The sequence below is a fragment of the Mus caroli genome, chromosome 11 (genome assembly GCF_900094665.2).
Source record: "Mus caroli chromosome 11, CAROLI_EIJ_v1.1, whole genome shotgun sequence".
Classification (NCBI taxonomy): domain Eukaryota; kingdom Metazoa; phylum Chordata; class Mammalia; order Rodentia; family Muridae; genus Mus; species Mus caroli.
In genome coordinates, this window is record NC_034580.1 from 48,603,396 (window position 1) to 48,630,831 (window position 27,436).

The 27,436-nt window shown below is 42.5% G+C and overlaps 1 protein-coding gene and 1 pseudogene across 1 annotated transcript in view; one reads left to right on the plus strand and one right to left on the minus strand.

Annotated features, from left to right (window-relative positions):
• The window catches only part of Rad50 (RAD50 double strand break repair protein), a 54,685-nt gene that overhangs the window by 9,435 nt on the left and 17,814 nt on the right, over positions 1-27,436 (minus strand). Inside the window, exons 11-21 of the mRNA XM_021177827.2 lie at positions 26,544-26,701; positions 24,530-24,705; positions 23,611-23,848; positions 20,169-20,358; positions 19,516-19,642; positions 18,990-19,183; positions 16,311-16,421; positions 15,302-15,394; positions 15,086-15,199; positions 11,741-11,868; positions 10,147-10,371 (exon numbers count right to left, since the gene is read on the minus strand). Of these exons, the coding sequence (XP_021033486.1) occupies positions 10,147-10,371; positions 11,741-11,868; positions 15,086-15,199; positions 15,302-15,394; positions 16,311-16,421; positions 18,990-19,183; positions 19,516-19,642; positions 20,169-20,358; positions 23,611-23,848; positions 24,530-24,705; positions 26,544-26,701 (1,754 nt within the window). The remainder of the gene's footprint in view (positions 1-10,146; positions 10,372-11,740; positions 11,869-15,085; positions 15,200-15,301; positions 15,395-16,310; positions 16,422-18,989; positions 19,184-19,515; positions 19,643-20,168; positions 20,359-23,610; positions 23,849-24,529; positions 24,706-26,543; positions 26,702-27,436) is intronic.
• Positions 1,988-2,515, plus strand: LOC110305745 (annotated as a pseudogene).

Genomic DNA, 27,436 nt, shown 5'->3' on the forward strand with positions numbered 1-27,436 from the left:
ACCCCCTCTAGTTAAAAGTAACCAGAGGCTGGAGAGATGGCTCAAGTGCTTTAGAGTAATAACTGCTCTTCCAGAGGCTCTGAGTTCAATTCCCAGCAACCACATGGTGGCTCACAGCCATCTGTAATGAGATCTGACGCCCTCTTCTGTGTGTCTGAAGACAGCTACAGTGTACTCATACATAAAATAAATAATTCTTTAAAAAAAAAAGTTAAAGTAACCAGTGTAGTGGCACACACCTGCTACCCAAGGCTGGTCAGGAAGATTATTGGAGAATAACAGAAGAAAGAAGTTTTGTAATCTTGGATTTAGAAGCTCTGACTAAGGTACAGAACTATGAAGATATAAATTAAGTCATCAATGGTGTTGTGAACAAAGTTAAAGGACAAGTGAGAAATTAAAGTGAAAGAGAAGGAGCAATTTCAACCAGAGCATTTTCATGCAACAGTGGGTCATGGTGACACTGACAGTCATATTCATATACTGCAAGTGGAAATACATACTTTACAAATGCTTTTGGTCAGGTGTTGGTGGCATACATCTTTAATCTCAGCACTTGGGAGGCAGAGGCAGGTGGCTCTCTGAGTTTGAGGCCAGCCTGGTCTACAAAGCAAGTTTCAGGACAGCCAGGGTTATGTAGAGAAACCCTGTCTCAAAAACAAACAAACAAACAAAAAGTGCTTTTGGGAACCAATCTGGTATTAAGTTAAAAATGATCATACCCTCTGACCTAGTAGCTTCATTTCTAAGAAGCTATCTTTCTGGTCTATCTGCACAAGTATGCAAAGTCATATATACGGTGGCAGCAGTGGCCAAATTTTAAAGTGTCCTAATGTCATTGGTTGAAATAGGTAAAATCTATTTTATGGATTATACAAAACATTAAAAGCAATGAAGCACACACACCTATGAACATAAAAGAAATTCATGGTTATATATATAAAAAAACAAAACAAAACAGTGAGTTGGGAGGTGAATGCGCACATCTTTAATCCCACTACTTGGGAGGTAGAGGCAGGTGGATCTAGGACTGACTCAAGGTCAGTTTGGTCTACAGACTGAGTTCTCGGACAGCTAGGACTACACAGAGACCTTGTCTCAAAAATAGAAAATGAAAAAAGGGAAGAGAGTGATACCATTCACACTGTGCTAATAATGCACTGTGAGGGAAGCAGGTTAGCAACGCAGGAGCTCCTAGGTGAGTAGCACTAGGCAGGCACTGTCACCAAGTACCAAGTCTACCCTGACCTGTGTTCTCAGACTTGCAGATGTGCAGTATGGAGAAGCATAAGACACAAACAATATGGACCGAAAGGGAGGACCCAACATGTCTATTTGTGAAGGGCTTAAGGGAACATTCCAAGAAGGAGAACTGCACAGGGAAACAGACATTAAGGGAACAAATTGTTCAGCTTGGTGAGGGGCACTGTGAGAAGAGATCAAATGGAAGGCAGGGGTGACTGAAGTCTTTCCTATCATGACAAAAGGAACCACCTATTAGCCTAGAAGAAAAACAATGGGGCATGTAGGGGTGAGAACCACAGGAGCGTGTAGAGGTGAAGCAGCTACCGCAGAGGCAGGTGAGCAAGTGCTTGGGAGAAGTTGATGGAAGGAAGGCTGTCCTGCAGCACTGCCACGCAGAAACCTGTGCAAACTGGAGCTGTCACTGCACTGAACTCCATTACTCTCTACACTTGTTACAGCACTACACAAAACTATCCCTTAAACCAAAGAATGAGCCGAAGAATCTTTGCCGTCTCTTGAGGCAACAATTTAAAAAGACATGAGTTTGAGGAGACAGTTAAGGACTAGTTATTTGGCAAGTACATAGCCCTGCTGTGGCCCAGAGTGCCGTCTGTCAGCTAAATGAATGCATTAATGTGTGGGAAGTGGAACGCTTTCCTTGTAAAAACTGGCTCTCAAAAGACCATAAGAGGCACATGCCCCTTTCTTTCCAGCCTCCACCTCGGACGCTGCAGCCGCCGTGATGTTGATGCCTAAGAAGAATTGGATTGCCATCTACGAACTCCTTTTTAAGGAGGGCGTGATGGTCGCCAAAAAGGATGTCCACATGCCTAAGCACCCCGAGCTGGCAGACAAAAATGTGCCCAACCTTCATGTGATGAAGGCCATGCAGCTCTCAAGTCTCGAGGCTACGTGAAGGAGCAGTTTGCTTGGAGACATTTCTACTGGTACCTTACGAACGAGGGCATCCAGTATCTCCGAGACTACCTGCACCTACCCCCGGAGATCGTGCCCGCTACCCTGCACCACAGCTGTCCCGAGACTGGCAGGCCTCAGCCCAAAGGTCCAGAGGGTGAGCGGCCTGCAAGATTCACAAGAGGGGAGGCTGACAGAGACACCTACTGAAGGAGCGCTGTGCCCCCTGGAGCTGACAAGAAAGCTGAGGCTGGGGCTGGCTCAGCAACTGAGTTCCAGTTTAGAGGTGGCTTTGGTCGTGGATGTGGTCAGCCACCTCAGTGAAGTTGGAGTTTATGTTGTATTGAATAAACTTAAAAAAAAAAAAAAGACCATAAGAATGTCTAAGAACTAAGGAAACAGCAACTTATAAACTTAATCAGTTTTATAATTAACTCATTAATAGCTTGAAAGAGTACTTTAAAGACTTCTCTAATACTTCACGGCATTTTGTGTGGATGAATGGTAGGTAGTTCTGGTGGCCCTGAGCCTTAGAATGTGATTTGCGAAATGACAAAGTTTCCCATCCAGAAGGCAGCATCTTGACGCTGGCCAGAGCAACACGTGCCATCTGAACTCTGGATGGCAGTGACATCAACTCAGGCTCGCTGCTAACTCCAGCAGAGGCAGCAGATGGTGGAGGCAGCTGTGCCTGTATGGACATGGTGGGGATATAAGAAATCTGTGACCTTCTTTCTGCTTAGCTTTATTACAGAACTAAAACTGCTCTAAAAAATCAAGTATTAAAAGAAAAACAAGGGGGCTGGAGAGATGGCTCAGAAGTTGAGAGCACTGACTGCTCTTCTGAAGGTCCTGTGTTCAATTTCCAGCAACCACATTGTGGCTTGCAACCATTCATAATGAGCTCTCATTCCCTCTTCTGGTGTGTCTGAAGACAGCTACATTGTACTTACATATAATAAATAAATCTAAAAGAAAGAAAGAAAGAAAGAGAGAGAGAGAGAGAGAGAGAGAGAGAGAGAGAGAGAGAGANAGAGAGAGAGAGAGAGAGAGAGAGAGAGAGAGAGAGAGAGAGAGAGAGAAAGAAAGAAAGAAAGAAAGAAAGAAAGAAAGAAAGAAAGAAAGAAAGGAAGAAAGGAAAGAGAGAAAAAATCAAACCCAGAGGTCTCAATGCAGCATGCAGAGCTATTCTAGCCTATCTCCTCTGCTCCTTCACACAGGTACCCTTTGGGTGCCAGGGACTGGACTGTTCAGCAGGGGGCTGCTCTTTCCTTTGCATCCAAGATAGCCAACTGCCTCCCATGCTTGCACTTTAAAGGAGAAACTTGTGTGAGCCTGAGTTACTCTCTTCGGAAGCACATGTGGTTTCCAGCCTGATGTCACGAATGGAGAGACATCAGGCCTTTTGTTGTTACTTTAAAGATTACTTTCCCATCCCAGCATCTGGCCACTACTGTAGAATCAAACACTTAAGATGCAGCCATGAGAGAGCAGGTGCTTAAGAGGTTAGAACAGAATCATCCAAAGAGACCCAAGTTTCCTTCCTTAAGACCCATCCAGTTTTTGCTTCCTTCCCTGTTCAAACTATCTAAAGGACTCAAGCTGAGAAGACAGATGATTAATGCAAAATTTGCATTACGGCTCACAATAGCAAGTGTCCAAACAAAGGCAAACCCTGAACCAGACTTCCCATGTCTCAAGCCATCTTGCTGACTAGTAGTAACTAGAAAGACCAAACACGTATGAACTATTTCATAATTATTATTTTAATTTGAAAGCATAAAAACTAAGTTAATGCAAATCAAGTTTGAAAAAAAGTAGCAAAGATACTTTCAAAGGCACTGTCTGAAATATACTTTCTTCTTTGTGTTTAAAGTTGTGCCAAACTTGATACATGGGTTGCCAAAAAAATAAAAACAACAACAACAACAAAAAAAAACCCAAAAATGCAAACCTAGCTATGGTTTATTGATATTTAAAAAAATTATGTTTAATTATGTGTATATATGGATATGTCTTTGTGAGCCTGCATACATGAATATAGGTGCCCAAGGAGCCCAGAGGCATAGGATGGATGCCCTGGAGCTGAATTTCAGGCAGTTGTGAGTCTCCTGGTGTGGGTGCAGGGAACTGACTTGAATGCAGATGGAGTATAGGTTTGTGACTGCTGACCCATCACTCCCCCATGATTGGCTTTTTAAATGATCCTACTGCCCCAGAACTCAGTACCAGGAGAACCTTCTGACTCCTTATATTTGGGTCAGCAGAGTCCTCCTGCCCAAAGAAATGGTACCATGTTCTAAATAAATTAGGATTTCTTCTTGGTGAATGCAGAATCCTTAATTTGGCAAATTTAAGTGACTTCCCCCAAGTTAAAACTATTATGACTTGTAATCAATCTCCTACAGCATGCTACCATATAAAACTATAATGCATCCGTAGCCAGCACAGGACGAGTCCTGAATGAAGTTCTCCGTCAGAGCTCCCCTTGAAGGCAGCGACCCAGGCTTTCAACAACCTGGCAGAGACCTGGCTACCTCAGATACAAAGTTGTGGGAATTGCATGTTTCCCAAGTCTCAGAAGCAGAATGATGTAACACGTTTCACATCTGAGCATTTTGGACAAGTGACACATTCTAATTTTGTTGAACTGTAGCGCTGTGTATAGGGTCACATCCTGAGCATGTTCCATCCTCGGCCAGCACCTCTGCCAATGCTTCTGCTCACTGCTGCTTTAGATGATTACTAATGACAGATGCTAATCAGCTCTTCTCGAAAATGCACTGTTAACTTCCTGTGTTACCTTAAATAGACGATGTGCAACAGTGACACTACAGTGTGCTTTACTCTGAGATGACAAACAAGGAGGGAAATTTTAGACCTTTTTTTTGGCAAGGAGAGAAGGCAAATTTAGGGATCACATATGAATCTTAAGACATCACTGTTTGCAGGAGAAACCCCACAGACTCCATTTGAAGGAAATTTTACTGCTATTTTTCTCCTTATTTAGAAGAATGCATCTGATTAGCAGATAAGATACCTCACTGAACAGTGTGGCAGTGCTCCTAAGTGAGCTAGATTTCTGGAAAGCACCCCTGCATCTCCCTACCTCAGCCCACTCCTGCCTGACTCCAGAGAGCTCCCAGCTCCTCCTTGCTTACTCAGTGTGATACCTCACCTTCCTCTGTGGAAAGGCCCTTCCTCCCCAGGCCAGACAAGCCCGGTGGTATCAAGGCATTCCCCTGGCTGACCAGGCAGTTTAGGGAAAGAACAGGTATGGCAGTCTTTATGACCTCTGTAATGCACATGTACCCATGCGGGCAGTGCCTTACTGAGTGACAGCGGGAGGGCTCCTGGACATAGTATTCTATGTTACACAGAAACAAGGAGCCAGGTACCATAAACAAGGACAGAATTCACAGCAGACCTTTAGATGCAGCACAACCTCCCACCCTGTCACTGGTCCCCTAGGTCCCTCATGATCCCAAGTTCTGGCTCCCTTTACAGCAGGGTATGTCATCAACATTTCTCTCCCACCATTTTCTCCTAAACCAACTCCAACTTACAACTGCTGGCTTCCCAGTCATACACCTCCAACTTGTCAAATTCACTCCATCTTTGAGTTACAACCTGTCCACCTCCCCAGCTTCCTACCCACTTGTAAACTAGTCTATACTCTCCTCTTCTCTAGCAGTACCCTTTCTATATGGAACACCACTCCAGCTTCAAATGCCATAGGTATGTCTAGACCCTGTATTTAATTTCCTGCTTGAATTCTTTATTTGAAAACCTACATAAACATTAATGTACCCAACAAAGAACTTTTCCTTTTCTCTCCCAAACCCCTCCCTCCCCTTTCAGGAATAGCAACTTGTTCCGAGAGCCCGCTGCACAAGTGAGAACATGGAGAAACACCCCTCCCCTTCCCTCAACTTAGAAGTAAGCTGCATCAACTCCATCACCATCACTGTTTCCCATTTCTATGGCTACACCCAAGTCTTTTACCATCATCTGTAGGGAACAGAGTTAAACTTCAAGATGGGAGAATGGAGCCAGACCCAGATTAGCACTTGGAAGGTCCAGGCCAGTCTGGGTTTCAAAGTAAAAGGTCCAAGCCAGCCTGGGTACGATGTGTACCCAGTACCCTATCTCAAAACAAACAAACAAATAAACAAACAAACAAACAAAAAAGAGAGAGGAATGTGGCTTTCTGAGAGTTCAAGCCCAGCCTGGTCTATAGAGGGAGTTCCAGGACAGCTACAGAGAAACCCTGTCTCGAAATAAACAAATGAAAAACAACAAAACAAAAACAAAATAAAAATCCCCAAAACAAACAAACAAAAAGAAAGAAGGAAGGAAGACTATGAAAAGTATCTATATACAAAATCACTGTTTTCATAGACCAACGACAAACTATATGAAAACTATCATTTACAACAGCTATAAAATCAAAATCCTGGGAATTAAAGATAAGAAAGACTACTACAAAAAAAATTAAGAAAACAGACTCAAAGAGAACAGTGACAGACTCAAAGAGAACATAGAAAAGTTGAAAGATGGCCCATGTCCACATCCATGGAATGGGAGTAAGTATCACCCACCTGTCCCCTTGCTACCCAAACTGACCACAGATTTCATGCAATCCATATCAAAATACCAAGGATAACTTCAGATAAGTAGGGGGAAAGTCAGTGATTCATATGGACCCATAAACAAGGAAGCAAGCAGACAAAACCCAAATAGTCAAAGTAATCTTGGACAAAAAAGACAACAGAAAGTTATCACATTACCACAGAGTAGTCTAAACACTACACCAATCAGAACAGCACAGTACTGACCAAGAAATAAGATACCAGATCAGTGGAACCAAATAGAGAGCTTAGGAATGTAAGCATGTCTCTACTGCTCCCTGGTTTTCATGAAGGGGCTAAGGACACAGTGGGCAAAGGACAGTCTCTGATAAATGGTACAGGGACAGCTGAGAATCTAGATGCAGAGCATGAAACTAGACCTGTCTCTCTATATACACAAAATGCAACATGGGTAACATTTAACATCTGAAACTCAGACTGCAGAAGGGAGCTCCAGAGCAATGCTTCACAATTCTGCAACAGGCTAGGGGTTGTTTTGAGGGGGCAAGATCCTAACCGCCCTGGGAACAAACCCGAAAGAGACAAAGCTCCATCAGATTACAAAGCTTCTGCCCAGCAGAGGAACCAGATGAGTAGAGAGCCTCAGACTGGGGAAAGCGTCACCTACTCACTTGGCTTGGTGAACATCCAGAACATACAAGGAACTTAAAAATGGGTATCCACTGTGCTGTGGTGGTACGTGGTCTTAATCCCAGCACTCGGGAGGCAGAGGCAGGCAGATCCCTGAGTTCAAGGCCAGCAGGGTCTACATAGTGAGTTCCAGGACAGCCAGAGCTACACAGAGAAACCTTGTCTCAAATAACAAACAAACAAACAAACAACAACAACGACAAATGAGTGGTTTAATTATTGGGGTCCAGAAGTTGTCCCATAAACCACAGGTACACAGCATTCAGTCAGACATAGTTTATTGAGCTTTCACTCCAGGACTGATCAATTAGGGCTGCAAACCAGACTCCTACAGACCTTTTAAGCCTGAAATCCACAAACACCTGTGCCAAGTTATTTCACCAATCAGGATGCAGGGACAGGGAACTTCCTTAGGAACACGTCTTTGTGGTACACTTATCCTGTTTCCATTGGCTGGGGTAGTCAACTATGGCAGGGGACTTGCCTTGCCTAGCATTTATGTCTTACCTCGACAACCAGGGTGTCAGTTACCCACATACATGTCTCTCTCTACCAAGCAGGATGCCAGCTCCCAGGGAGGTCTTAGAAACTCAAACTTTACTTGACTCTTACTCAAAACGAAATCTTACTCCAAATGGCTTCTTATATTGATGCAGGTGTCTCTCTTATGTTGGGGTGCATCCCAGGGGCAGCTTATAAGCAAAAACCATAAAAACTCATACACAGGTACAAGGGGTGCTGCTGGGCGGTTGGTTCGGGTCCTAGTTTTATTGTGGTTAACGAAACAAAGCAGTTCTAACTGACCACTATTGGGATTTGTTCCCAAGAACACCAAGCATAGAACACAATATGCAATCAACCCTGGCATGAGAACGTTTCCTTGTAATATTAATAACAGCAAGGGGCGACAGTATTAACATAATAAAGAAGAGGCAAGTGAGCTGCACAGGAACTTCTCAAGATACACATGATCAGCAAACACAAAAACACACTGCTGCCAGGCGGTGGTGGCGCACGCCTTTAATCCCAGCACTTGGGAGGCAGAGGCAGGCGGATTTCTGAGTTCGAGGCCAGCCTGGTCTACAGAGTTCCAGGACAGCCAGGGCTACACAGAGAAACCCTGTCTCGAAAAACCAAAAAAAAAAAAAAAACAAACAAACAAACAAAAAAACACACTGCTATCATTTGCCATCAGTGACATACACATAATTCGTATAATGAGAGATCATCTCACTTCACTTAGAATGACTACTATAAAGCAAAACGCTGGTAAGGATGCAGGAAAAGGAGCTCTCACACACTTAAAAGGATCTCTGTGATTCTGAGGCCAGGCTACACAGTTCAGACCCCAACTCTAACAAACTAGCTCAGGGCTCAGCAGTTGCTGCGCAAGCCTGATGACTTTAACTCAATCACTGGAACCCATGCAAAGATAGGTGGGAGCCAACTCACAAACCTGTTCTCTGACCTCCACAGAGCTGCCCTGGCATGTACACGCACACACACACCCCTCTCACAAGCATACAAAAGCAATATACTTTTTTGAAGTTTAAAAAACATACAACTCTGAAACCCACCAGGAAATATATTTGCCATACTATCCAAAGTATTACATGTTCCTAATATACACAGTTTAAAAACTACCCTGAAAAGGCTGAGGACAGTGGCACATGCATTTAATCCCAGACCTTGGGAGGCAGGAAGTGAGCTTGAGGCCAGCCTGGGTTATGTATCAAAGTTCCAGGCTATCCAAGATTGCATGGTGAGATCTCCCCACCAAATTCTGAAAATAAAATATAACTAGAGAAGGGGGTTGTAATATCTAATCAGTGCCTATTGAATGTATGTGTGGAAATATCTTACTGGCCCCATTAATATATAATTGATAAGTTAATAAAATCAACTATTCTGTTTTCTGGGGAGAGAGAGTTTCAAGTTTCTCTGTGTAGCCCTGGCTGTCTAGAAACTCACTTTGTATGCTGGCCTCAAACTCAGAGATCTACCTGCCTCAGCCTGTTAAATGCTGGGATTAAAGGCCAAGCTACAAAAATACTCTCTTCTTTTTTTTTTTTTAAGATTTATCTATTTTATGTATGTGAGTACACTATCCTTCCCTTCAGACACACCAGAAAAGGGCATCAGATCCCATCACAGATGGTTGTGAGCCACCACATGGTTGCTGGGAATTGAACTCAGGACCTCTGGAAGAGCAGTCAGTGCTCTTAACCACTGGGCCATCTCTCCAGCTCCAATACTGTAGTCTTTAAAAAAAAAACACAAAACACAAACTAACTAACTAACTAAACAAACAAACAAACAAACAAACAAACATCAGAGGAGTGTCCATGAGGGCCACAACTGTCTCTCCCTTTAAACCCATTACATTAAACTCACAGCAATTCCCCTGCTTCAGCCTCTCGCCTGCTGCGATGATAGGTACTGAGCCACAATATTGGGCTAGTAAAATCATCTTAGAAAACCAATCTGTGCTGGAGAGATGGCTCAGCCAGCCAGTAGTTCTTGGACTGGTTAGGGCAGGTATGCCTTATAGTGTAAGCACACATGCAACATGCAAGTACTTTTTTCATTCCATAATATATATAAAATGCCATATACTTAAGGAGACAAAAATGGGAAAAAAAAAGATAACCACAGTGTGCTAGCTGCTACCATTGCAGAAAACAAACCCTACCCAAGCACTTACTGGTCAAGAGTCTTGTAGTAGATGTCGAGGTCCTTGTTCACCAGCTCTGTGGTCCTCATGACAATCATCATTTCTCTGTACTTTTCCTCGGCATCCCGGAACTGAGGCTCTCGGAGCTCCTTCTTAAAGTGAAGAATTTCTTCTTCATAGCCTTTCTGACGCCCCAATGCCAAACTGTGATTTCTCTTTATAGTGTCTATGTTCTCTTCCAACTTCTGATGCTCACTAGAAAACATTAGTGAGGACCACTGTTTAGCTCTTTGGCAATCTAGCAGAAAGTCCCTTCAGACAGCTCTCAGTCTCCTCAGAGACAGGCCTGGGACAGCAGCTCTCCTTGTTTCCTAAGACTTTGAGCTAATTCTCTTCCTTCCAAACTTCTGCAAGATTTAAGTTTCTGAGCAGCAAATTTATGTACACCAAATAACTCTCCTAACACATGAGCACCACGGAAGCCCCTAGCCTGTAGGCACTGACAAGGCAGAGGAGTGCTGGGGAGTCACACACTTAGAACCAAGAACAACTACCAACTGCCAACCACGAGAAGTTACTGGGTAACAGGTTTCAATTGGTTTTATTTAAAATGTCAAAGACACAGTACAATTTTATCTGCAATAAATTACTTTTTATAGTAAAATTCATTAAAAAATTTCTGTTGCAAAAGTCTAAAAATCATAAGTATGTCCCAAAACAAGTAAAATATTCAGAAAATTTTGGTATCCTCACATATTATATAGACTTCAATGTATGCCTTAAATTCATTTATTATTTATCAACTGCTTAATAAGTCCCTGTTGTCATGTGCTAGACATGACTCACAAGTTTAGGGAATTACTATATAGCTGCCCTGGTTATCTACTTGGTTGATACTTGTGCCATATCCTATAGTGAAAAGTCTGTTAAGGAGCAGATGCACTAAGCAGTCTGAAGCGTGCTCAGCCAGGTGTGGAGCTGCATACCTTTGATCCCAGCACTTAGGACACTACCCAGGGCGATCTGGTCTTTAAAAATAGCTGAATTTTAATCACAGAATAATTATTTAAAAAAAAAATCTAGCTTGGGCTGGAGAGATGACTCAGTAGTTAAGAGCATTGGCTGCTCCTCCAGAGCACCCTGGTACAATTCCCACAACCCCACATTGTGGCTTACAATCGCTTAAAGCCAACTCCAAGGGATCCAACACTGTTTTCTTCCTTCTACATGCTCTACATGAATGTGATGCACACACATACATGTAGGTAGGCAAAATACTCACGAAATAAATTAAAAGCAAAAGGAGAGAAAAAGAAAATATTGGGGGGAAAGGATCTGGGAGGATACTTCATTGCAGAATACTGGGCACTGGGAAGCGAACCTAGGTGCTCTGGAAGAACAGCCATTACTCTTAATTACTGAGCCATCGCTCCAGCTTCTGGTTTCCTTATATTATAACAGTAAGAGCCATCACTGAAACACAATTTTATATTGGGTGCACTAATCACATTTATAATTCCAGCCCTCAAGTGGTGGAGGCCGGAGCACTATAAGTTTGGGGCCGGCCCCAGGTGTACAAGGAGACCCCCCAAATAAACAACAAACACTATTTACGAAAACCTACTTTTTCATTTGTAAAACTTGCATTTGTCCCATCTCCTTCAAGTGCTGTTTTCGTTCTTCTTCCACTTCTTTTAGTTCATCTCTCCTTTTTCTTAGTGTAAGGTTATCCTGTAGCCACCTTTCCTGTATCTAGACATAAACATTGTTATCCGTTAACAAAAATAAACAAGCTAATGACATTATATCCCTAACAAGCCACTAACAGGCACATGCAGACAAATTTTTAACAAATTTTGAGATCAATACAAACTAAAGTCTCCCTAAGACTTTATACCCTAGTCTTTTCATCTCCTACGTGTGCCCAGACTATAAGATCCTTTTGAGGACATCAGATGCAATCTCGGCCTTCAGGACGACAAATACAAGTTGAGTGGCCCTACTCTGAATAGACAAACCCCATACAATGGGTTTAATAGCATTTCAGAGTTTTGGATTAGAGATGTTCAACTAGTAATGTAATTACTACAAAATCCAAAGAACTACAGGATATGAAACACTGCTAATGCCTAATCCTCTGATGAATGAAACCACAAATAATCTCACAAAGGAGTGGAAATTACACACAGCTGTGCACTTGAGATTATTCTGCCAGTTGACCTAGAGTACTAAAAACTGGCTATTGATTCTAAGTAGTCTTAATCCTTGAAAAGACATTCAAGCCAAGCATAGTGGTGCATGCCTTAATTCTAGCATTCAGGAGGTGGAGACAGGTGCATTTTTGTGAGTTGGAGGCCAAAGCTGGACAGCTAGGGCTGTCACACAGAGAAAACTTGTCTCAAATAAACAAAGACAGAAAAGAAAGATACTCAATCACTAGGCAAGAGTGATAAACAACTCCCTGGAGAGTTTTCCTGGCGATTACAATGAATTACAAGAGAAAAATATTAAGAGACAATTTAGAAGCTGACATCGGTAGGGAAAACTTGTAGCAACTCAGTGACATGGGAGCAGAGGGAAGAGCAGAGCTTTGACTGTACTTGCTTCCAACAGTGAAGGACCTGGGAGCTAGGGGGGGAGACCTCACACTTGCTGAAGGTTTATAGCCAACTGTACTCCTGACAACCACTATCTTCAGATTTTTACAAGATTATCAGTAAGTATGGTAAGCTGAATGTAGTGGTGCAGAAGCCGGACAATCTGAGCTCAAGGCAGGTCTGGTCTACATAGTGAGACTCTCAAGAAAGAAAAAAAGTTAAGACACCATTATGCAAATTCTTTTTTTTTTTTTTTTTTTGAGACAGGGTTTNTNTGTGTAGCCCTGGCTGTCCTGGAACTCACTCTGTAGACCAGGTTGGCCTCGAACTCAGAAATCCACCTGTTTCTGCCTCCGGAGTGCAGGGATTAAAGGCATGCGCCATCACTGCCTGGCAGCTATGCAAATTCTTGAAAGCATTGTTATAAACAGCTTAAGGTAGCCAAAGTGACATGATTGTAAGTGTTCAATGGCTGAGGCAACCCAAGACACACTGCAGGCAGCTGTGCTCTCTGAAGCCTTGCCATGGAGAACCCAGCTTAGAGTTTTCCCTTACTAGGAAAATGGAAAGGTTGCCTTCATCTGGTATGATCTAATATGTGAATTAACATTTGTGACTACGTGAAAGAGCTCTTTATAAAGTGCTATCACCCTGCAGCTAAGATGGACTATCATGGAACATGCCTAATTTGGCCGCACACAGTCCTCAGAAAGACAGGACTTTCTTTGAGGTTAACTTCTGTTCTTACTTTAATTGGAAAGCACGTAGGTAAAAAGCAACAGCTGGTGAAGTCAGGTGATGCTCTCAGTTTAAAACTGGATAATTTTAGGCAAACCTATTTAAATTGTCTAAGTATCAGCTTGCATGGGATGTGGTTATGATGCCACCTACTGTAAACTTAACCCTGTGAAGGTTAAGGCAGGCAGGAGAGTGCTTGACTTAGTAAGTGCTTAGAAAAGCTTTGGGCTCCAATTGTCCTTTCTATTGTAAGCAGTGGGAGTTCTAACAGCACCTCACAAAATATAAAGAATAAGATAATGACAGGAAGATCGGTTAGCACTTAAAGTTCGTCAGTACTGTTTGATGCTTTGCGCCTGCCTGTGTGCGGCAGTCAGGACAACCTTGAGGGACACTCCTCAGTCTACTTCAGTGACCCTGAACTCACCAGTAAGCACTAGGCACAGCCTGTCTCTGCCTGTGTGCCACACTGCTTGGCTTTCATCACTGCTGTTTCATATAGTATTCGGAACTTGACAAAAGAGGGTGAACTTATTATAATTTTATGACTTGGGTAGGTCAGATAATCTCTACTTTCCCTTCATACATATTCCTTCACTGAAAGAAGGGAGGTAGAGTAGACTTCAAATTACTTCTTTAGGATGAACTTTTTTTTTTTCTGGAAAGGAAAGGTTTTACTTGGCTTACACTCCCACGGCACTGTTCACTATCAGAGGAAATCAGCACAGAAACTCTAACAGTGCAGGGACCTGGAGGCAGGAGCTGATGCAGAGGCCATGGAGGAACACTGCTTACTGATCTGCTCCTCATGACTTGCTCAGCCTGCGCGCTCGCTCTCTCTCTCTCCCTCTCTCTCTCTCTCTCTCCCTCTCTTTCTCCTTCCTATTCACTTTATATCCCGCTCGCTGCCCCTTCCCACAATCCTACTCCCTCCCCTTCTCCTTTGATGTGGGGGCCTCCCTGGGTATCTTCCCACCCTGGCACGTCAAGTCTCCATTAGGCTAGGCACATCATGACTTAAACAAGCACATATCGAGTTCCCAGCCACAGAGCTCAGCTGATACAGTAAAGCACACACAGTCCTATAGGCATAGACTTAGTCCTATGCCTAGCCTACATAATGAGACCTGTCTTTAAAAAAAAGCCTGTAAGTTAATATGTAAGAGCAAAACACATTAATTGAAAAGACAGAAAATAATACAAATGTAAGATACATATATATGTACACTTAAGTATATGTGCAAATATAAACATTTATCTCTGTGTGCATCTGCTGACACAGAAGTAAAACATTTCTTCAAGACTAAACAAAGATCTAATGGAAACAACATCTAGGAAGAAGACTGGGAGTAGGAGGAGGTAGATACTTAATTGTAGCCCCAGCTGGCCTTGAACTCAAGCGATGCAGCTGCCTCTGCCTTCGGAGGCTGGGACTAAAAGCATGTGCTGCCATCACCATGCCTGGCCTTTATGTTTAAACTTTTACCACCCAAGTCCTTTCCTAAAAATAAAAGTAAAAATAAAAAATAAAGAAGAGAAATGACAAGTTATTTCCTCTATTGGCCTTTTGTCCAGTTTATCTTCTATTTTAATGACAGACAGTGCTGACAGGCTCCTTTGGGCAGCAAGCCTACCTTCTGTGTGTCAATGTCTTGTCTCATGGTTCCCATCTCTTTATTTATCTTTTCTTTGTGTTTCTCACATTCATTTAGTTGAACAGCAACTCCATTAAGTTCAGTTTCTTTTTGCTAAAATAAATAAATAAATAAATAAATAAATAAATAAATAAAAATAAAGATCATTAAGTGCATGGAATAAAAACAAAGAAATATTAATTTTGTTTTAATTACCTTCTTGTAGTCATCTTTTCCATCTTGAATATAATTCTCTATGTCTTTCATGTAACCATGAATATTTTTAACTTTCTCTTTGATATCATTGATCTGTGGGAAAACATTTATAAAACTGAAACACATACATACAGAAACAAAAGCATTCACATTAGATGAGCTGAGCATGGTTGTCTATGCCTGGAATTAGTACTTGGGAAGGAGGCTGAAACAGGAGGATCGCCATGACTACAAGGCCAGCCGGATCCATATATCACGTGCCAAGGCGGTCAGAGCTACAGAGTGAGACTGCCTCAAGAGGCAGAGGCAGGTGGATCTCTGTGAGTTGGAGGCCAGCCAGGTCTACAGAGTTCCAGGACAGCTGGCCACACTCAAAAATTTGCTAATGTCAAAAATTTAATCACAGCTCAGTGGATAAAAGCCACTTGTTATGTTAGCCTGAGGGCGTGACTTCAAATTTCCAGCAACCATGTTAAAAACAAAACAAAAGGGCGGTGGCGGGCGGGGGGAGGGTAGTAGGGGGCTTTGGGAATAGCATTTGAAATGTAAATGAAGAAAATATCTAATAAAAAATGCCTTAAGCCAGGTGTGGTGGCTCATGCCTTTAATCCCAGCACTCGGGAGGCAGAGGCAGGTGGATTTCTGAGTTCAAGGCCAGCCTGGGCTATACAGAGAAACCCTGTCTCAAAAAAAAAAAAAAAAAAAGCCTTAATTAAAAACAAAAACAAAAACAAAACTGGGCATAGCTCTGTGTGCCTGTAACCTCAGCACTGAGGTAGGGGAGAAAGGAGGACTCCGGAAGCTCACCAGGCAACTCCAGTGAGACTCAGGTTCAGTGAGAGAGACTCTGCCTCAAGGAGATAAGCTGCAGAGCAACCGAGGAGGACTTCCGGCTCACAGGGATCACAAACCTGAAGATACTCTATCTTAGCAGTTATTTATATGAAATAATAGTGCTATAAAGGTTTAACACAGACATGGGTAATAAAATATAAAACCAAGAACTTACTTTGTCCTGAGCCATTTTGTTACTTGTATGTTTTCTGTGGATTAATTCTTCTTTTTCCTGCTGCAACTTTTCCAATGCTGTCTCCAAAGGGCTTATTTGTTCTTTAGCATCCTAGACAACACACACACAAAACCTGACTAGTCAGGAAACACTCGGTTATCTTATTTCAGATGTTCTATAACCTTAATAAAATGGGTCCCAGATTAATGTCAACTTCTTTTTGTCTCCTGACAGGGTCATGAAGATGGCACCATTACTTTATCCACACATTTCAGAGAGGCAAACAGGCATAAACAGGAACTTGTTCAAGGTCATAAAAGTAGATGAAGTAGGTAACAACCATAAAGTAATAGATAACCATGCTACGATCCACAGACCCAAAGAAGCTAACAAGAAGGGCTCAAGGCGGGGGGGGGGGGGGGGGGGGGGGGGCAATCTGAATCTGAGAAAGGAAAATAGAATAGACATCGTGGATTAGGGGCTGGGGGTAGGAGAGATTATGTTGGGGGAGTACAGAAGGAGACAGAGTACTGGGGGAGACAACTGGAATGGGGGGTGACGTGCAATCTCTGGGATGACCCAGACACCTAGGGCAATGGAAACTCCCAGGAATCTACATGGGGACCCAAGCTAAGACTTGTAGTAAAGGAGCCTGAACTGGCCATCTCCTGTAACCAGGCAAGATTTACAATGGAGAGATTGGGACACCAACCCAGCTACAAAACTTACTATTTGCCCTGTCTACAAGATGTGCAGGGATAAAGATGAAGCAGAAATTGAGGGAATGGCCAACCCATGAGTTCCCTCAGTTTGAGACCCATGCCATGAGAGGAAGCCCACCCCTGACACTATTAATAATGTTCTGCTACACTTGCAGACAGGAGCCTAGTGTAACTGTCTTCTGAGAGCCTTCACCCAACACTCTGAAACATGCAGAGACCCACAGCTAAACATCCTAATGTTTGGAGCTTGGGGAATCCTTCGAAAGAGGGGGGAGAAAAGATTGAAGAAGCCAGAGAAGTCAAGGACACCATAAGAAAAGCTATAGAATCAACTAACCTGGGCCCATAGGGGCTCACAGAGACTGAACCACCAACCATGGAACCCCCATGGACAGACCTAGGCCCATTGCACACGTTACAGTTCTATCTTTATGGGGGACTTCTAACAGCAAGAGCAGGGGCTCTCTCTGACTCTGTCACCTGCCTTTGGGGCCCTTTCCCCTACTGTGCTGCCTCTTCTAGCCTAGTGTTACTGCAACTTGATATGTCAAGGCTGGTGATATCCATGGGAGGCCTCCCCTTAAGTGAAAAGAAAGGGAGAAGGAATGAATGAAGTGGAGGAAAAGTGTGTGTGTGTGGACTGGGAGGAGAGGAGAGAGGGGAAACTATGGTCAGGATGTAAATCAAATAAATAAAATAATCAATTAAAATAGCTAAGAGTATAACCTAGTCTGGCTCCAGAAATGACTCTACCAAAAGTAGATTATTGATCTAGGCCACGTGGTCCCAATTATGCCACACAGTTTTATGCATGAATCTTCAAGAGCACAATAGGAACCTATGGCCCTATATCAGCTCTATGTGATCAGAGACTAGAAGGTCATTCAGCCCAACATTCTCTCTTACGTGCTAACTAAGCAGTTATTCTCATGGTAATAACAACATACTCACTAATGGTGGAGGACCCACGCCTATTCTGGAAGAAAGAGGACTTTCAAATGAGAAACTATTGCACTAATCAGAAATCCCTTATAACACTGCTATAACCACAGTTTAAAACAATGAACCTTGAAATCTTGAACATGTTTTGAACCTACAAGGTTACAGGTAGACACAGACATACAGTTGTGACTTCAGCACTGACTGGTGTTTTCTCATGCTGGGAGACAGTGGTGTGGTGGAAAGCCACAGGCCTCCCTGTCAGATCTTTCTGAGAATCAGCCTTGCTTCCTCTGGTCAACCGTGGGGCATTCTAAAATCTCAGTTTCTTTTTTTCTACACAAACAGACTTGGTTATGTATTTCAACAGGGCTGGGAAGCATTCAATACTTTAAGTAAAAATCATTTGTAACCAGCCAAGACTAGTGCAAGGTAATACTATTTTGTATTATAAGCCCAACCTACTTAATCCAAAAATTATTTAAGAAATAATATTTATAGCAATGACTACTAAATAAACTGGGTAACTTGTGTAGTGCTTACTGAGTGAGTGACCCTGATTAAGAAACCCTGGGTCAAGACCTTTGCTTTGATGCACTTAGAAAGCCAGTGGGTACATTTCGGTATCCGTGGCATGTCCATGCCTGCTCACTGTACTGGCAAGCAGTCTGAATCACACATGAGGTGAAAGAGAAGCACAGCTGACACACAGGTATCTGCCACGGATACAATACTTAGGGACAAGAATTCACATACAGTTATGCAGCCATCAATGGGCCACTTCCAGGAACATAAGAGCCACCACCTAACCAGAATCTTGGTTCTTCCTTACACGCCCCGACTCTTTCTTCCCGAATCTTTACTTATGAATACCTACTCTGTCGCTCAGAAATCCCAGGAAGAAGCATTGTAACACTTAACACTTGATTCTCACAAGAACTGAAATTATGTCTGTTAGATTAATAACATGAATTTTGTCTGAAGTAATTTAAAAAACAACAGGTATGCACATTGCTACCTTTATTTCTCTGTTTAAAGACTGAACTTCAGTGGATAATTCCACACTCTGCTCCTCCATTTGCTGGCGCCGTTGCAAATTGGTGGCTATCTGCAGCTTCTCTGATTTCAGCTCATTTGTTTTACTTTTCAGGTGTTGGATTTGTTCCTGCTGGTCCTGTATAAGCTTACGGTTCAATTCAATCTTACTGGAAACTGCACAGAAACATAATGATACAGTAGCTAAGGGGTGGGTACAGACAACACCACTATTATCCTTTTTGAGTTCTCGAAGTGTACACAGTTCAAAGGCTGAATTCCAGGGGCCTCCACTGCACGCGGCAAGGGTATCTTGCCTGCAGTCCCCACCCTGGCCACTCTTGGGTGAAGCTCACAGGGCAGGTACCACTGGGAAAGAACACAGCTCATCTGACCATGTACAATTCCAAGGCAAAGAAGCCAAGCAGTGACACTTGGAGGGAAGAGAGTGAGTGCACAGGGCTCCTCCAAAGAGCAGGCAGTGAAGCCTGTGAACAAAGACACAGTACCTGTATCCAGCCTGTGCTGCTTTTCCTGCTTTTCCTGGTTAACCTGCTGGACAGTCCGATCCAAGTCTACTCCCTGCAGCTTAGCTGCCTGCTGCGCAATTTTCCTTTCAACATCTTTCAGCTCCATCTTAAGAACAGAACAGTTATTTCTAAGAGACTTATTCATGATTCAAACTCTTTTAAGGCCAAGTTTAATAGGATAAAAAGTAAAATTAAGTTCTAGTCCTGCAAATAAGGTAAATGAATTATGCCTCAATTTCCATAGTTTATGAATACTTTAATGCTAGGAATGCATACAAATCAGCTGTCTGCACCTGAAAATTAGCTACTGTGTGTGTGTGTATACATATACACATGTATATAATCTATCTATCTATCTATCTATCTATCTATCTATCTATCTATCTATCTATCTATCTATCTAGGGGGATAAGGGGAAGACATGGTTTCACTGTGTAGGCCTAGCTGACCTGGCACCTGCTATATAGACCAGGCTGGCCCTGAATTTACAGAGATCCACCTGCCTCTGCCTCTCCAGCGCTGGGATTAAAGGTGTGTTCCACCACGCCCAACTACTGTTTTTAATGCACTTACACTTCACATTCAAGAACCCACAAATCAATCTTATTCTGCTTTGAATGACAGCGGCTTACCTGGAACCTCTCCATGATTGTAACATCTGTCAGGCACACTTTAGCACTTTCTTCTTCAGGCATTATTGTACCCAAGAGTGTTTCCTGCTCTTCTATGTCATTCTTTAGGCGCTGTATGTCTCTATTGACACTCTGTAGTCGGTTTCTTAATTCTGGTATTTCCTTTTCCTTCAAATCAATTATGCTTTGCCTTAAAAGAAAACACAACGAAAGTCAATCTAGCTGACACTTCCTCATAATTAAAGTGGAACTATGTGTTTCTGGCAAGAACAGCACAGAAGAGCTGTCAACTCTTTCTCGGACATCCTGTCAATAGCTCAATGATGTCAGCGTGTCTGTTATTTGTGATGTTTACCCTATTCATTTGGGTATGGTGGTGTTAGCCAGGTTTCTAGACTGTAAGATGACTCCTTTTTCCCGTTTGTATTTTAAAAAATACATCTTGAGAGATATCACAGATCTGAGAATATGTCAATGTCCTGTTTTCAAACATCTGCCTACTGATACTAGTAGCCACTGTTAACTGTTTATAATAATTATTACTGGGGTGTTGCCAAGCAGAGATAATTTTACAAACTGACTGATTGCACCATCAAAAGTTTCAAGATGGGCTGGAGAGGTGGCTCAGCGGGTTAAGAGCACTGACTGCTCTTCTGAAGGTCCTGAGTTCAGTTCCCAGCAACCACATGGTGGCTCACAATCACCCGTGATGAGATCTGATGCCCTCTTATAGTGTATCTGAAGACAGCTACAGTGTACTTACATATAATAATAAATAAATCTTAAAAAAAAAAGTTTCAAGACCATGACAGAGACTGAAAGGTGGATGCACTGTTATTGCTGAGTCTGCAGGAGCCTCTGGAGAAAGAGTCAGATGCAACGTGGGCTTCTGAAGACAGGCAGGGATGTGAGGACTGCCGGGCTGCAGTGTGGTTTGCAGTCAGCAGGGCTGCCTCAATGTTACTCTTCCTGGTTTCAGTAACTGTACACAGTCACACCAACTGTTAAGCTCAGCATAACAGTGTGTATGTATTCTCTGTACTAGTTTGCTAAGTTTTTTCTATGTAGAAAGTTATTTCAAAATTAAAAGTATTTTAAATTACAGAGGAAGGGAAGAAGTCAGGCACTCAGCCAAATGCTATATGGGCTCAAGGTATTTATAAAAGGTATAAAAAACATCAAGCTTTTTTCTGTTTTTGTTTTTTGGTTTGTTTGGTTTTTTTGGTTTTTCAAGACAGGGTTTCTCTGTGTATCCCTGGCTGTCCTGGAACTCACTTTGTAGACCAGGCTGGCCTCGAACTCAGAAATCCNCCTGCCTCTGCCTCCCGAGTGCTAGGATTAAAGGTGTGCGCCTCCACGCCTGGCTCAACCTTTTTTTTTTTTTTTTTAAAGATTTATTATATGTAAGTACACTGTAGCTGTCCTCAGATGCACCAGAAGAAGGCATCAGATCTCATTACGGATGGTTGTGAGCCATCATGTGGTTGCTGGGATTTGAACTCAGGACCTTCAGAAGAGCAGTCGGTTCTCTTAACCACTGAGCCATCTCTCCAGCCCCTGGCTCAACCTTTTTTTTTTTTTTTTTAAGATTTATTTATTTATTATTATATGTAAGTACACTGTAGCTGTCTTCAGACGCACTAGAAGAGGGCATCAGATCTCATTACAGGTGGTTGTGAGCCACCATGTGGTTGCTGGGATTTGAACTTCGGACCTTCGGAAGAGCAGTCGGGTGCTCTTACCCACTGAGCCATCTCACCAGCTCCTCAACCTTTTTTAATATCACTATTTGAATCTCACTTACTGTCTCAAAGACAAGTACTGGCTCTATAATTATCAATTATAAAGCAGTAACACATATTCAATTTTTTTTTTTTAAATTCAAAGTTTAGGGGCTAGAGAGATGGCTCAGTTAAAAGCACTGGCTATTCTTTCAGAGAACTGGGGTTTAATTCCCAACACCCATGTGGTGGCTAACAACCGTGTGTAACCACTGTTACATGAGGTCCAATGACATCTTCTGGCCTTCATGAGCAGTGCATGCATGGAGTGCACAGATCACACAAGAAAATAAAACATCCATACATATAAACTAAAAATAAACTTTTTTTTAAAAAATCAAGTTTATTTCTGAAAAATTCCAAATTCTTACTTAAAATTAAATTAATATGGTAAGTCTAAAAGGGACAATAAATTAAATTAGCTGCTGATAACAAGGAAAAAAACAACCCAAATGTTGGCTATTGCATGCTATAACTGTTACTAATTTTTTAAAAAGTATACACTATGACCAAGAAATGCCAACCTTAAAGTGCTGTGGTAACAGACAAGTTCTTGGGGGGCGGGGAGAAGAAACAATGAAGTGTTCCTATTTCATATGTATATTAACATGAACAATCAATTCCATTTCTTATTACTTCCAAAAACTGTGGTCACAGACAGACCTGTTACATGTAAAAAGGACAGTTATGATGACGGGATGATGGCTAAGAACCAGGAGCAGTCACACAGTGCTAACCCTGCTTTCAAAGTCTCACACAGGCAGGGAGTGGAGGCGCACGCCTTTAAACCCAGCACTTGGGGGGCAGAAGCAGGTGGATTTCTGAGTTCGAGGCCAGCCTGGTCTACAAAGTGAGTTTCAGGACAGCCAGGGCTACACAGAGAAACCCTGTCTCAAAAAACCAACCCTCTTCCAGCAGAACAAGTTCTCAAAAATACATAAAAAAAAAAAAAAAAAAAAAAAAAAGAGGCCTCCCTCCTGTCTAGGGAACAGACTATTAAGACGTCTTTGGAGCAGGACATGGTGGCACACACCCGACCTTGGGAGGGAGAAGCATGAGGATAGGGAGTTACCGGTGAGAAGATCATACCCTTAAGGTTGTCTTAGGGAATGACAAGATTGCTTAGTGGGTAAAGACGCCAGCCACCAAGCCTAAGGGCCTGAGTTTGAACCCCAGGACCCACATATTGGAAGGAGAACAGACTTCTGAAGGTTGTCCTCTGACGGCCACATGAATGGCACTGCACGCCCATACCCACGCCAAATAAATAAAATGTAGTGTTAAAATTTAGAGGGGTTTTTGGGAGCGGGGGGCTTAGCAGTTTAGCACTGGTTACTCTTCCAGAGGACCAGGATTTAGTTCCCAGCCCTCACAGCCAGCTCACAACCATATAAAACTCCAGTCCCTGGGGATCTAATACCCTTTTTGGGCTTCTACAGGTACCAAGTACCCATGTGGTGCACAGACATACATGTAGGCAAACATCCACACACATACATAAAAATTTTTTAACTTGTTTTTTAGAACTTTTCATATTTTGTTTGTGGGGTTTGGAAAATGACATCAACAAGCAGTTTAGAACTGTCTTAACTATGACTCAAGCCAAGTCTCAGGAGACACACAGAGTGAAGACCACCTGAGCCATGACTACTCAGGCTTACCTCACGGGCACAAGTCCAAGCATTTCATCACGGCGCCGTTCTTTTTTCTTCAGTTCCGATTCTGTTGACTTGAGTTTATCTGGAGCAAGCCTCAGCTTGGACTGCAAGTCGCTGATAACTTCCTGTAACTCAGCCTCTGTCTGAAATACTCTCTGACAGACTGGGCAGCAGGACTGGTTTTCATCTGTCAGCTGCGTAATGAACTGGGAGTAAACTGCTGTGGCGCCTGCCAGCATGGCTGTTTAAAAGGTTAGGAAATCCTAGTCAGATAGACACGCATTTCTTCCATAATCATTATTCCTGCTTTGTAAGTATACCCAAACGAAATAAAGATTTTGACATTTAAATCTTCCTAAGGATATTCTATATTCTATTTGCATAATTTCTGGCATCTAACATTTTACTGAGATCTTCTATGTGCTAGGCATTTCTTACACACACAATCTTATTTGCTCCTCTTACTGTACTATATAATGCAGTTTTATTTTTATTTTATAGATGACAAATCTGAAGCACAAGAAAGGTTCAGCAAGTCCCAAAGCTACTTGTATAGTGAAGCTATACAGCCAGGAACAAGTTCAAGTCGTTTGGGTCTATGCAAAGTTTTAAATCTCCAGGATAGTCCTTGGGCTGGAGGGGTGGCTGAGCAGTTAAGAGCACTTGCTGCTCTAGCAAGAGAAGCTGAGTTGATTGTCAGCACCTACACTGGACAGCTCACCATCATCTCCAACACTAGCTCCAAGGACGATCTGATGCCTCTGGCCTTGGTGGATACCTGACTCACATGCACATACCCCTTCAAACACACAATTATAATTAATTTTCAAAGTAAGTCTTAAAATCTCTGATCCTTAGCAGTTACCTGTGAATGAAATTTCAAAAGTCAAAGTGCCTTGATGATCTATAAACTGTAACTTACCTCGCTGTTTTGAGGACTTTTCAATTTCTTCTTTAAGTCTGCCCAAATCACTTTCCAAATCTTGGCTACCACAAACATCAAATAGCTTATCTTCATAACTGGACAACTGTTCTTCCTTTTTCTTTAGCTCATTATTTATATGATTTTTATTTTGTTCAGCTGAAGCTAGTTCTTTGCTAAAATAAAAACAAATGTGGGATATTTGAAAAAATTTAAATTATTTAGATTGAGTTTATGTGTCGGAATGCTTTGCCTCCACATATGGGCATGCACTATGTATGTGCCTGGGACCCAAAGACATCAGAAAAGCATATCAGATGCCACAGAACTGGAGTTACAGGTGGTTGTGAGCCACTGCGTGCATGCTGGGAACTAAACCGAGATCCAATGCAAGAGTAGCCAGTGCTCTTAACCACTGAACCCTCTTCTCCAGCGCCCTAGAAATTTGAAAATTTTGGTTAAAGAGCTACTAGACAAACTCTGCCAAAAGTTGTTAAAGAGATATGTACAATTACTTTCCTATATTTTTATTTTCATAGTTTTGTGCTGGGAATAGAACAAAGGCCCTCAAGCATGGTAAGTGCCCACTCTACCACAGTCTTTCTTTAGAAGTCAGAGGAACAAACTGAATGTTCTCATTTAATCTTCTAGTGGAACGTTCCTCCTAGGACACTGACATCTGCTAACCCTGAGCATGGACCCATTCCCAGATAAATAAATAGGGGCAGAATTCTGCTATATTTCTGGGGCTTACAGCCTCAGATCCCAGATTATGGGATAGAACAAACAGCAGCCACCCGCTGCTCTCCTCACAGCACTTACTCCTTACTCACCTCCAAACACCTCCCCTGGCCCTTTCTGTGACAGCTCCTCGCCTCGTGGTCACTCATCCCCCTCATTCATCAAAAATGAGTGCAGCCTTCATTCTACCCAGTCTCCAAGAAGCCCCAGACCCTCCTGGCCTCTCCTTGAGGAAACACCTGAGACACCACTGCAGCTGCCTCATCCTGGTCCCCAAGCAGTCGTGGCTTCCACTGACAGCTCCTCTTCCTTAGCATGCAGTGGCGCTTACCCCTTTCATTTAGCTGTGCACACCTTCTCTTCTCCACTGTGGAGGCCATGCACGCCCTGGTATGCATGTGCAGGCGAGAGGATAACTTGCAGAATCAGCTCTCTCCCACAACGTGGGGTCCCGAGAATGAACTGAGGTCATGAGGTTTGGCAGTAAGGGTTCCTTCTGAGATAGCTTTTTTTGTTTTGTTTTGTTTTGTTTTTTTGTTTTTTGAGACAGGGTTTCTCTATGTAGCCCTGGCTGACCTGGAACACACTCTGTAGACCAGGCTAGCCTCGAACTCAGAAATCAACCTGCCTCTGCCTCCCGAGTGCTAGGATTAAAGGCGTGCGCCACCACGCCTGGCTCCTTCTGAGATATCTTACTTGCCCCTCTTTGTACAATTCTTTCAAGGTGACATGGCTTATACCAATTACCTTATCTTTTTAACAAACTGCAACAACTTGCGATTTCCTGAACTTAAAAAGCCTATTTACTAAAAGACTCTTCCAAAAGAGGTAGAATATTTGAGCCAGGCATGGTGACATACACTTTATAATTCCAGCACTTCAAAGTTGAGACAAGAGGATCTTAAGTTGGAGACCAGCCTGGACTACATTGTGAGATGCTGCTCACACAAGGAACAAAGCACCATTAGTTTAATATAGCAAAAGTCAAATCTACGATCTCCCTAGACGCTCACTGAGAAATACCTCTCATGTAACCAGCACTTCAGAGAGCACGCGAGAAAGTCTGAGCAGTGTATGTTCAGACAGAAAACAAACTCCAGATGTCAATCCTTTTTCTACAGTTTTACGAAACAAGAGGCCCCAACGACTCCCATTACATTTTACTTAAATATGACATACCATCTCATGACAATGAATACTTAAAACAATTAAAAAAAAAAAAAAAGCACGAAATAAAGAGATCTGTATCCATGGTAATGTTTTAGCAACTCACTTCAGTTTGGCAAGTCTGTCCCTGGTCTGATTAATTTCTTTGGATTTAGAATGAAGCCAGTCTTCAAGCTGTTTTTTGTTAGGAAAGTATCCCAACAGTGAAGTTAGTTCATCACTGTGCCTAGACTTTATTTTTCTTATCTGTTCATCTTTGTCAGTCTATAAGGAAAATACAAAACAAAACAAATCAACTTTTAAAAGTCAAGCCTGTTAATGACAAAAATAAATTCTGGGGATGGGAGCAGTGGCTCAGCAGGTCCAAGTATTTGCCATAAAAGCTTGACAACAGAGTTTACCCCTGAAACCCACAGGAACACGGGAGAGAACCAGCTCTCCCTCTCTCTAAGGTTTCTGAGAAAGAGTCTCACTCAGTAGTCCTGACCGGCCCGGAACTTGCTATACAGAAGACTGTTCAAAAGCTCAGCCATCCCTCTGGCTCTGGCTCCTAAATGATGGGATTAAAAGTGTGCACCACCTACAGATGACTAAAAAGCCAAGCGTGTGCTAGTAAACACACACTAAGTAATAAGTAGAACTTTTTAAATGAATTAATTAAATTGGATAAATAAATTCTAGAATGCCTAAAGTTTCCAATTTAAAAATGAGAAATATACAAATTCAGGCAAAACATATAAAATGTGTAAAGGCTCAGAGAACTGCCTTTAAAAACAAAATGAAAAAAAACCGAAGGCCATTCAGAGACTGTGCCATCTGGGGATTCATCCCATATACAGTTACCAAACCCAGACACTATTGTGGATGCCAAGAAGTGCATGCTGAAAGGAGCCTGATATGGCTGTCTCCTGAGAAGCCTGATATGGCTGTCTCCTGAGAGGCCCTGCCAGAGGGCCTTACAAATACAGAGACGGATGCTCATAGCTACCCATTGGACTG